The following is a 12,493-nucleotide window of genomic DNA, read 5'->3' as shown; positions in this document are numbered from 1 at the left end:
TCTCAAAACCAGGGCCTACTCAACCACCCATACTGGGGAATGAAATTCTGAATAATTACCTTGAGATTGTAGACAAAGGTAATTTTATCTCACCAGAAAGCATCATTATTTTGAGTATTAGCTTTTCAGAGACTGCCCTTGCCTACTTAAGAACTGCATTGAATAGTTGGTTCCGAGTTTTTGAAATCTTCTACACCAACACAGAACAGATCAGAATATAGCTCAGAGGACAGCAGCACACTGGGGGAATTAGAAAGCTCAAGTGCCCTTTTGAGTACGAACTGAAAGCGCTTTTCACTAAGGCAAAGCTCTCACTAGGCAATAAGCAAGACTTTTTTGATCCTGCTTTTCATGTAGGATCAGTTTGATTCTGAATATTTTTCTAAGTTGTTTCTTTTCTCCAAATACATTTGCATTAAAATATCTTGTAAATAACCCAGTATTTAGGCCAGTCAAACATAAATTAGTCTGCAGATGGTGCACTAGGCTTTGGGGAGACAAATCTGTTTTACGCCAGGTGACAGATTTGTATTAAAAACAAATAACATACACACGAATATCATTATTCAGGAGCATGAATTGTACCAATATTTCTTCTGAAGGTAAAAAAGCCTCGAATCACCATTTAATAAGCTCCAGTTTTGGAATCCTTAGTAGGCTTCAGTACTACTGGATGGTGAAAGAGAATGCATGAGGAATTCTGCTGTTTATTATACTATTTGGTGGCTGAAGATGAAAAAACCTTATACCTACCGTGTTTCCCCGAAAATAAGACAGGGTCTTATATTAATTTTTGCTCCAGAAAACTCATCAGGGCTTATTTTCAGAGGATGTTTTATTTTTTTTCATGTACAACAACCTACATTTATTCAAATATAGTCATGTCATCTTCTTCTGGTTGCTGCACAATGGTGGAGGGAGGGGTTTCACTTAACTGTGCCTTATTTTCAGGGTAGGGCTTATATTACGAGCATCCTGAAAAATCACTTTGTTGTTATTTAGTCGTTAAGTCATGTCTGACTCTTCGTGACCCCATGAACCACAGCATGCCAGGCCCTCCTGGCTTCCACTGCCTCCTGGAGTTTGATCAAATTCATGTTGGTAGCTTCAATGACAATGTCCAACCATCTCGTCCTCTGTCGTCCCCTTCTCCTCTTGCCTTCACACTTTCCCAACATCAGGGTCTTTTCCAGGGAGTCTTCTCTTCTCATGAGATGGCCAAAGTATTGGAGCCTCAGCTTCAGGATCTGTCCTTCCAGTGAGCACTGAGGGTTGATTTCCTTTAGAATGGGTAAGTTTGTTCTTCTTGCAGTCCAGGGGACTCTCAAGAGCCTCCTCCAGCACCACAATTCAAAAGCATCAATTCTTTGGCAGTCAGCCTTCTTTATGGTCCAGCTTCCATGTTCATACATCAGTACTTGAAAAACTATAGCTTTGAATATGCAGACCTTTGTTGGCAAGGTGAGGTCTCTGCGTTTTAAGATGCTGTCTAGGTTTGTCATCGCTTTCCTCCCAAGAAACAGCCGTCTTCTAATTTCGTGACTGCTGTCCCCATCTGCAGTGATCATGGAGCCCAAGAAAGTAAAATCTGTCACTGCCTCCATATCTTCCCCTTCTATTTGGCAGGAGGGGATGGGACCAGTGGCCAAGATCGTAGTTTTTTTGATGTTGAGCTTCAGACTATTTTTTGCGCTCTCCTCTTTCACCCTCATTAAGAGGTTCTTTAATTCCTCTTCAATTTCTGCCATCAGTATGGTATAATCTGCATATCGGAGGTTGTTGATATTTCTTCCGGCAATTTTAATTCCAGCTTGGGATTCCTCCAGTCCAGCCTTTCGCATGATATATTCTGCATACAAGTTAAATAAGCAGGGAGAGAATATACAGCCTTGTTATACTCCTCTCCCAATTTTGAACCAATCAGTTGTTCCCTTTCCAGTTCTAACTGTTGCTTCCTGTCCCACATATAGATTTCTCAGAAGATAGATGCGGTGGTCAGGCACTTTAAGAGCTTGCCATAGTTTGCTGTGGTCCACACAGTCAAAGGCTTTTGTGTAGTCAATGAAGCAGAAGTATATGTTTTTCTGGAACTCTCTGTCTTTCTCCATTATCCAGCGCATGTTACCAATTTGGTCGCTAGTTCCTCTGCCCCTTCGAAATCCAGTTTGTACTTCTGGGAATTCTCGGTCCACATATTGCTGCCCTTGTTGTTAGGCATGCTTTCTAAGGCCCACTTGACTTCACCTTCCAGGATGTCTGGCTCAAGCTCAGCAACCACACTATTTAGGTTGTCCAGGACATCCAGATCTTTCTGGTATAATTCCTCTATGTATTCTTGCCATCTCTTCTTGGTGTCTTCTGCTTCTGTGAGGTCCCTCCCTCTTTTGTCCTTTATCATGTCCATCTTTGCACAAAAGGTTCCTTTAATAGCTCCAATTTTCTTGAACAAATCTCTAGTTGTTCCCTTTCTATTATTTTCCTCTATTTCTTTCCACTGATCCTTTAAGAAGGCCCTCTTGTCTCTCCCTGCTATTCTTTAGAGGTCTCCATTCCATTTTCTGTAACTTTCCCTATCTCCCTTGCATTTTGTTTCCCTTCTCTTCTTTGCTATTTGTAAGGTCTCCTTGGACAGCCAGTTTGCTTTCTTGCACTTCCTTTTCTTTGGGATGGTTTTTGTAGCTGCCTCCTGTACAGTGTTACGGGCCTCCATCCATAGTTCTTCAGGCACTCTGTCCACCAAATCTAGTTCCTTAAATCTGTTCTTCACTTTGGTTTAAGTTATACCTGACTAGCCCAGTGGTTTTTCCTACTTTCTTCAGTTTAAGCTTGAATGTTGCTATAAGAAGCTGATGATCAGAGCCACAATCAGTTCCAGGTCTTGTTTTTGCTGACTGTATAGAGCTTCTCCATCTTTGGCTGCAGAGAACATAATCAATCTGGTTTCGGTATTGCCCATCTGGTGATTTCCATGTGTAGAGTCGCCTCTTGTGTTGTTGGAAAAGAGTGTTTGTGATGACCAGCTTGTTCTCTTGACAAAACTCTATTAGCCTTTGCCCTGTTTCGTTTTGAACTCCAAGGCCACACTTACCTGTTGTTCCTTTTCTCTCTTGACTCCCTACTTTAGCATTCCAGTCCCCTAGAATGAGAAGAACATCTTTCTTTGGTGTCAGTTCTAGAAGGTGTTGTATATAAGTCTTCATAGAATCGGTCAGTTTCAGCCTCTTCAGCATTGGTAGTTGGTGCATAAAATTGGATTGCTGTGATGTTGAAAGGTCTGCCTTGGATTCGTATTGAAATCATTCTATTATTTTTGAGATTGTATCCCAGTACAGCTTTTACCACTCTTTTGTTGACTATGAGGGCTACTCCATTTCTTCTACAGGATTCTTGCCCACAATAGTAGACATATTAATCGTCTGAATTGAATTTGCCCATTCATGTCGATTTTAGTTCACTAGTGCCCAGGATGTCAATGTTTATTCATGCCATCTCCTGTTTTACCACATCCAGCTTACCAAGGTTCATAGATTTTACATTCCAGGTTCCTATGCAGTATTTTTCTTTGCAGCATCGGACTTTCCTTTCACTTCCAGGTGCGTCCACAGCTGAGCGTCCTTTCGGCTTTGGCCCAACCACTTCATTAGCTCTGGAGCTACCCATACTTGTTCTCTGCTCTTCCTCAGTAGCATGTTGGACGCCTTCTGACCTGAGGGGCTCATCTTCCAGCATCATATCTTTTAGCCTTTTGTTTCTGTCAATGGAGTTTTCTTGGCAAAGATACTGGAGTTGCTTGCTGTTCCTACTCCAAGTGGATTGCGTTTAGTCAGAACTCTCCACTATGACCTGTCAGTCTTGGGTGTCTCTGCATGGCATAGCCCATAGCTTCTCTGAATTACTCAAGCCCCTTCGCCACAATAAGGCAGCAATCCGTGAAGGGGTGAAAATTGTACTAGGGCTTATTTTCAGATTAGGTCTTATTTTCGGGGAAACGGTACAAAGAAGCTACTACAGGTTTGTGTGTGGTAATATTGGACTGTGGGGGGAGGGAGAAAAAAGTATAAAACAATAATATATTTAAAAGAAAGAAGAACAGTAGCAGGTATGTAAAGTAAAACACTGTATTTGTAGCATTCTTTCCTTAGTGGTTTCTGTTAAGGCTGAACAGCAGTAATGCAAAATAATCTTATTAACCTAAGACTGTAAAGGCTAATTGTATCTAGATGGCTTAACAGTAGCTAATCTCCCACTCAGTCCCCCTCATTAAATCATGCTCCGTCATGTACAATATACTTTCACTTCTGTTGGATCGATATACTATAATTTTTAATACTGTACAGCACTGAACAATTTGGTCAATTTGGAACTTTAATACCAGCTTATTTTAAACTGTATTAAACTAACTAGTATAAACAATATTAGAGATATGCTTTGATTGCATTCCTGCATTGCGCAGGGAGTTAGTTGATGGCCCCTCGTAGAAGGCCCCTTCCAACTTCACTTTTCTATGATTCTATTATTCTAGTCCTATTTATGAACTAGCAAAATACAAAGTAGATTTACTGATTCTACTTTGGATTTGGATCAAAGCACATTAAAATGTTTTTCATATAGAAAACCGTTTCCATATTTCAATATGAAATGTTAAACAAAGAAATGCCAGTCGATAGATAACATGTAGAAAATAGAACATTATATGAAAAACACTCTACCACATTCTGCATAAGTATTTGCTGACAGACCCATGCCCATTCTTACTCATGCATATCTCCCACAAAATCCTAGATATGCTGTTCCTAGATCATGGAATACATTGCTCCCAAGATTGTGACTAGTTCGTACTTTTGTTGCTTTTAAGAGAGACATGAAGAAACAATTCCTCAAACCAGCATTTTAAACTGTTCTGCTGATTATTATAACAAATTTAATTGGTTTCATTATCATGATTTTAGTAATTTTATGCCTTATTTTCTTTTAATCTATTTTAACTTATTTTAATTGTTTCTTTGTTAGCCACTTATTGTTTAGAGAAAAGTGCAGGCACATTGGGGCATAGATGTAATAAATAAATCCTAATTTGAGATCTCAGTCTTTTATAATGAATGCTTTGCATAAACAGCTCACGGACTTGCAGGCATGTCAATACCTGTTTATTTTTAAATAGTCCAAGCTTTAAATGGTAATATCCTGCTGCCATCTTCGTCAGGGAAGGCAAGATATCAACTAAAACAAAGCTAACCTTAAATACAACAATGTACTGTAAAATCAAAACCAACTGGGTAAACACTCAGACCAGATTTAGGCAAATTCACATTTAAGAGTCAGTATCGCACACTGGCCAGTATTATATAAGGGCAACCTGCCAGGTCTATCCAGTTTACAAAACAAAGACTTCCAAGCAAGCACTAAACACCACTATCTCTGTTGATGGAATGTGGTTCAAGTTTTACCAAGAGAACCTCAGTAATAATTCAATCCCAGAATTGACTGGGTTGGGTCAATATTTGTACCCCATTCCATTGGGGCTGATGACCAAACTTGATACAATGTTCAGTTAGTCCAGATTTTTCAGGCTGTGTTCAGATATTCTCTCTGTAATAGATCTTTCAAGCTGGCCAATGTAAGCCTGACCACAACAACTTGGTACTCCATATATGCCTGGACTCTAAGTCCTAGAAAGGATCTTTAACTGGAGAGATCATTTGTTCGATTTGGTTAATAGGACAGAAAACAGGCTTGAAATGAATCTTATGAACCAATCTTCCCATCTTTGCTGAAACTTTCGTGTAAAAAGGAAGAATGACCATCATTGTCTTCCCTTTCTCTCACTCTTCTGTTGTTAGGGTCCAATACCCACTTAATGTCCCTAGTAGAATATCCATTTTCCTAAAGATGGACCATAACAATTGAAGCTCATCATCCAAAGTGTCTGTATCCAACACTACATATTTTTTATGAACCGAAGTACAAAGGACTGTTCTTTTATAGGCAGGATGATGATGGCTGAAAGCATTCAGATCAAAAATAGTGCTTGCTGGAAGCCTTTGTTTTGTAAACTCAATAGACTTGGCAGGTTGCCCTTATATAATACTGGCCAGTGTGTTTACCCAGCTGGTTTTGACTGTACCTTGTTGCATTAAGGTTAGCTTTGTTTTAGTTGCTATCTTGCCTTCCCTGACAAAGGTGGCACAGGATACTGCCATTGAAAGCTTGGACGATTTAAACAATAAACATGTATTGAGATGCCTGGAAATCTGTGAGCTGTTTATGCAAATACTAATTTCTTCATAGCTATTGTCCTGATGGTGAAGACAAGTGGTGGGTTGATAACAACTATATATGTGTATTCAATCAGCATATTTAATAAAGACATAATAAAGACCTTGCTGGATCAGATCAATTTTTTTTCAATTCTAATCCTCTTCCTCCTGTGGTCAGTCAACCAAATATCTCTAGGTAACTGACAAGCAGGAGTTCAAGGCAATAGTGCAGTCCTGATGTTGCTTCCAAGCAAATGGTATCCAGAGGTTATGGTGCACGTGAACAGGAAAATTCCAAGTATCCATTATCACTGGCCTCATCAGTTCAAACTGGTTAAGATTTTCTGCCCCAAATGTGGATCAGTGTTTCGCATACTCACATTGAGTTGCATTTGCCATTTTAATAGTTTTCACCAATTTATAAAGATCCTCCTGGAGCTTTTCACAGTCCCTTTTTGTTTATATCATCTTGAATAATTTGATGTCATCTGGAAACCTGACCAATTGCCATGTAGTTACATTTGAATCACTGTGACCCTTACAGAGTCCTCAGGATATGTGAGTTGTTAAAGAAATCATTAACCATAGCCAACAGCTCCCTGTGAATTTTCACAGTCAAGTGGGGATTTGAACTCAGCTCTCCTACTCTTAAACTGCTATGTTACCCACTATGCCACACTGGCTCTCCTAGCCTTTTTAATCTCTTATTCTAGATCATTTATGAAAAAGTTAAAGAGCACTGGTCCTCACACTGATAACTAAATAATCTCATTTCATACAACTGTCTATTATGAGGTATGTTCATTTTATTCCTTCTTTTACTCCTTGTTTCTTGTTCTCTAATCATTTTGTAGCTACAGGGCTACTTATGCTCAAAAAGGGCTGTACTGTCTCCAAATATATATCACAGGTTATTAAAAACAGTAGGGAAAATGTGGAATAAAACAATATAGAAATAATACTTTACTGCCTTTAACTATAAACATCAAGCACAACCAAAAACATAAACAGGAATCAATGTATTCGCAAAGGCTTTCACGGCTGGGATCTAACAGTTGTGGGTTTTTCGGGCTTTTTGCCCATGTTCTGAAGGTTGTTCTTCCTAACGTTTTGCCAGTCTCTGTGGCCGGCATCTTCAGAGGACTGGAGTAGGAACTCTGTCCATGCTCTGTTGGTGTTTGTTGGATAGTTGAGTATTTATAGCTGTGGGAAACATAACCTACAAAAAGTATTCAGACCCACCACAAAAATACAACAAATGTTACAGTCAGCAAAGGACAAAAGAGACCCCCTCACCACTGCAGAAGTATACCGGATACCATGCAGTTGTGGACAGGTATATATTGGAACCACAAAACACAGCATTCACACCAGAATCAAAGAACATGAGAGACACTGCAGATTAAAACAACCGGAAAAATCAGCAGTAGCTGAACATGCCCTAAAACAAGCTGGACATGAAATTCTATTTCAAAATACTGAAGTACTGGACAACACCAGCAATCTGTTTGTTAGACTGCACAGGGAAGCCATTGAAATCCGTAAACATAAACAGAACTTCAACAGGAAAGAAGAAGTGCTAAAACTAAACATGGCCTGGCACCCCATTCTGAAAAATACAACCTGCAAAAGGTCAACGAACTCTACCCAGCCACAAGGGCCAGGGATCATTGCACACAAAAGACCAGCTAAAGACACCCATCAATCACAGTGACAGATAATCTCTCCCTCCCCCCCTTATCACAACAAAAACATGCTGATCACCCTATCTCCTGGGGAAAAAAAGCTGTTTCCCACAGCTATAAACACTCAACTATCCAACAAACACCAACAGAGCATGGACAGAGTTTCTTCTCCAGTCCTCTGAAGATGCCAGCCACAGAGACTGGCGAAACGTCAGGAAGAACAACCTTCAGAACACGGCCAAAGAGGCCAAAAAACCCACAACAACTATAAACAGGAATCCTTTCAGATAAACTGTATTTTTCCCCAATGAACAGCTTATGATTTTATGTGACAAGGATTTGTGTTGCCTCACATAATACAGCTTTCATCACAGTCAGTCAATTCCTTTTTTTATTATTTGAATGACTACTTGTTTTTAACAGCCACCAACTGATTGGTATCCAAGAAACCAATCTGTTTCTCAATATTGTTTGGAACCCATGTAAATCAGACAAATGACATTTTTGTTGAGTCATTCCAAAAATGCTATTAAGTATAAGTGACTGCAGAAGTATACCTGGACTCTTGCATTCAATAATTCTTTTAGAATGTCTCTATAGCCTTTAAATCAGTTAATGAAAAATAATATGCATAACCCCACATATGAAAAGAACCAATTGTTAGTTCTGCCTTTACGAAATTATAGCACAGCAAAGAAACACAAACTGGGACAAAACTTTATAAAAATATAGATATTGGCCTGACTCCTACTGGTCACCAGCATACGTGTAAGTCATAAATCATGACAGCAAATTTTCTTGGTCATGGAACCAGCAATGTGAGCAGAAACTCTTTAATTACCGGCAATAATCAGGGTTTACATAAATACATTTATACTGGCATGAATCCCCAATAAGATTCTCGCTATCATGATTAAATCCTATAGAATAAAATAAACAGGGTTTAATCACAAAAGCCTTGGCGAAGAGACAATACCTTTCATCAAAACAGATTCTACTGAAAGCTAGTTTTTTTTTTTAAAGCTTCCATCCCAGAGGCACCTGAATAAAAGTACCTTTATACGGCAATCTTGTATAAACATGCACGGGAATAATGCCACTGACCATAATGGGTCATATTTCTGAGTAGAAATATAGTAGTATAAAAGTAGTATTAGTTTCTCCTAGTAAGTACAGCAAATATTTGTTACTAACTTCTGTTGGATGAACTGGGGAAAATAAAGCCAGAAAAGTTGCCTAACAGGAAGATCAGTATTATTACAGATGTAGCTGTAATAATAATACAGCTGGCATTCAGCTCTGCCACTGCTGATCCTGCTACATACATAGATAGGGGTCCTACAATATACTGATATCTTCAAAACAGTGCATGCCTTTTAGTACTGTATTATGTAAGAAATATTACACTGAACATACTACAGGCAATGAACTGTTAACATTGCTTTCTTGGCAACAAATCTGATGAAGACTTGAAATATATGTGATGCATTATCACCTTTGAAACAAAGGTGCAGAAAACTGAGCTATTTTTTTCTAGATAACCTTACCTAACACTCCAGTTTCATGTATTTTCTCTTCAGGTTTACCATCTTGTTTGAAGCCATTCTGTTCTTCAGCCTCATCATCACCCCACCATGCTGGTTGCCCATACAAAGGTGTACCACGAGGCATGGTAGAAAGATCTGCACAACCAAAGTTACTGGTTAAGAGTGGTGAAAGTTATAATATCAGAAACAGTTCTCTCACATATTGCAATCCAAGTTAAATACTCATGGGCTTTTGCTTCTACTGCCTTCAAAATGTTTAAAACAAGCTAAGCTATCTGCATTCTAAGCAAGCAATATATTTAATACATAGTGTTCCTTGACAGCCTTGCAGAGCTAATCTGGATGTAGAAACAACATATGAAAATAGAGGATTGACTTTTCTGGAACATGTGGCCTGTAGGGTCCAAAAGGAAAACCTAGTTTTATCAGTATTTGCACATTAAATTTTCCTTCATTGTCTCTAAAATTGGAAACAGATTTTATACCAGCTCAGACTACATCATTGTCATCATCGTGTGCCATCCAGTCAATTCTTACTTATGGTGACCCTTTTCAGGGTCTTTTAGGTAGAGAGTACTCAGAAATGGTTTGTCATTCCCTTCTCCTGATAGCATCTTGGGACTGTGCATCTTGCCAAGGTCACACAGGTTGGCTCTTCTGTGGTTGAACTCCCAACCTCTGGCTCTACAGCCAGATACCTAACTCATGGAGCTATCCAGTCAGCTATTTTATAGATTACTTCTTCTTCCTCTTTGTACTCTTTCAACACTCTAATATATAAGCAAGAGGCATATTCAAATATTCAAATATTCGAATATTCAAATATTCTCATTCCATTTTTTAGGAGTAAGAACAAATTAGAACCTGCTTTCCAGTAACTGGTGTCATATTGTTCAGCACACAAGTTAAGGGAAGGAACCAAACCTCAGCTTATCTAATGACAAAGGACTTTGAGTTAACCATCCTTGTGTATTTCCAGTTCACAGATTATGAATAGTGTCAGAGGAAAATATAAACTGAAGTATCTTTAACAGTTTCTGCCACAAAATTAGAATTTCTAGTACATATGAATCAAACCATTATACACTATTTATCCATATATCTTGTAATACCATTTAACATCAATCGTGCAGTATGTGAAATACTCAATAGATCTTAAGGACTGGGATATTTCTTACCTGCAGATTTCTCCTCAGATTTCAGTGCATCTAGAGATTTGTGATGCACTTCAGCAATGGTGTCTTGTACCTTTGGCTCTGCAGCTTTGGCACTAGTTACTTTTGATCCTTCTGCTTCTGAGGATTTCTGAGATAACTGTAGCTGACTTGTAAACTTCTCATGCTGGAAGGTAAATAAAATTCCATCAAGCCAAGCAACAGAATTATAGCAAGGGATAATGTGCTGTTCAGAATACACTGCTTGAAATCCAGCAGTAAATCACAACCATTTGCTCCACTGAATCAGTGGGGATTTGGTGAGTCAACACCTACATAAGTTTCACTGATTCAATGGGCTTATTCTTGTTGCAATTTACTACAGGATTTCAGTCAATGTAAAACTAAACCTTGATTCTAATCCGACTGTGAGAGATGAGTCTCGAGATAATCCATTGAAAAAACTCATTCTTAAGGCAAAAATGGAGTGGTTTTAGATCTACTGTATAAGAGGTATAATTTTGCATCTTAATTTGAGTCCATATATACAACCATCACAGGGACTTCTATGGGGAAGCAGATGTTTTGACAAACACGTCTGCAAGGAAAGCAGGAGTAGTCATAGGTGTTCTCAAAATGCTTGTATGGAGGCTGCTATTTGTTGAAAATAAACTTGTACCAAGACAATCCACGCCTAGAAACAAACATGCATTATATAGCTATAGGTACAGATTATATTATATTGTGAGCCGCCCTGAGTAGACTACTGTCTAGAAGGGCGGGATAAAAATCCAATAATAACATAAAATTACCTTAAGTGCTTCTTCAGGGACTCTCATCTCACCTCTAACGACTGTAAAAAGATTGGTATGTATGATATGATAAGGAAAGTAGTTATTTTCGTTATCTAGAAACTACAAATTCATTTTGCTAACTGCAACATTTATGGGGAGAAAACATTAGTTCCAGTTTCTATCTCAGCATTGGGTAGGGCCACATATTTGTCTCTGTGGAAAGCATGCAGCAAGGGTGGTGAGTAGGGATTGGATTTTCATGTTTTGATGAAAGGAAAAGAACATGAAAAATACTGTACTCCAGTTTCATGGTTTTTCATGGAGTCCAAAAGAAAGCCTCTAAAACAGAGGTCCCCAAATGCCACGATAGACCTCCAGCCCCAACCCCTGCATGCGCTCACACCTGCACAGCGTGTTTGCACCTGTGCACACACTCCAGCACACCTGTGTGAGTGCATCACCACTGTTTGCACATGCTTACAAGCGCAAGCGCGCCCAGACAAGCGCACGTTTTCACGCACGAGCACACGGGTGCCCCACCTTCCCCAGCCAGTCCGCAGACTGAAAAAGGTTGGGGACCACTGCTCTAAAATATGGATGATTCATATTAATAAGAGGGGAGCACAAACGTTTTGCGTTCTTTTGTGATTTGCTCTTTAGTTTAACCTTTCTTCCACCCTTTGTTAAATTGCCTGGAAAATTTTTCATCCAACAGTGTTCAGAAGACTACTGTCAGCACTCAGTCAGAATCTCCAGGAAGTGGTAATTTTGAAGCTGTGACGGGCCTGAATTGGTTGCAACTCAGTGGGAGAGTTCTTTATTTTACTTGTAGCTCCTGGTGCCCTCAACTTTGGGCTGCCTGTGCACCAACCTCTGTCCCTCTATCTAGGACCCTCTTCCTTTTCCCTTTGATTTTTCTGTGAGGGATTCCGATCCCTCGTTTATTTATATTATTTTTGCTGCTGTCAGGTAGCATTTGTCTACACAAACATTACCTCCTTTGGATTATTTTTTGGATTCTTTCCCCTTGTCTAACTCCTTTGGGAATTCTGTCCC

General features: G+C 39.2%; 1 protein-coding gene across 21 annotated transcripts in view; it reads right to left on the bottom strand.

Moving 5' to 3' along the window:
• Positions 1-12,493, bottom strand: part of CEP170 (centrosomal protein 170) — a 106,947-nt gene that overhangs the window by 59,792 nt on the left and 34,662 nt on the right. For all 21 annotated transcript variants that reach the window (XM_020787555.3, XM_072993100.2, XM_072993108.2 and 18 more), the window contains exons 5-7: positions 11,456-11,514; positions 10,668-10,830; positions 9,490-9,624 (exon numbers count right to left, since the gene is read on the bottom strand). In XM_020787555.3, coding sequence (XP_020643214.3) covers positions 9,490-9,624; positions 10,668-10,830; positions 11,456-11,514 — 357 coding nt within the window. The remainder of the gene's footprint in view (positions 1-9,489; positions 9,625-10,667; positions 10,831-11,455; positions 11,515-12,493) is intronic.

This window comes from Pogona vitticeps, chromosome 1 (assembly GCF_051106095.1).
Source record: "Pogona vitticeps strain Pit_001003342236 chromosome 1, PviZW2.1, whole genome shotgun sequence".
Lineage (NCBI taxonomy): Eukaryota > Metazoa > Chordata > Lepidosauria > Squamata > Agamidae > Pogona > Pogona vitticeps.
The sequence above is the reverse complement of the archived record's forward strand: the minus strand, read 5'-3'. Positions and strand labels throughout refer to the sequence as shown.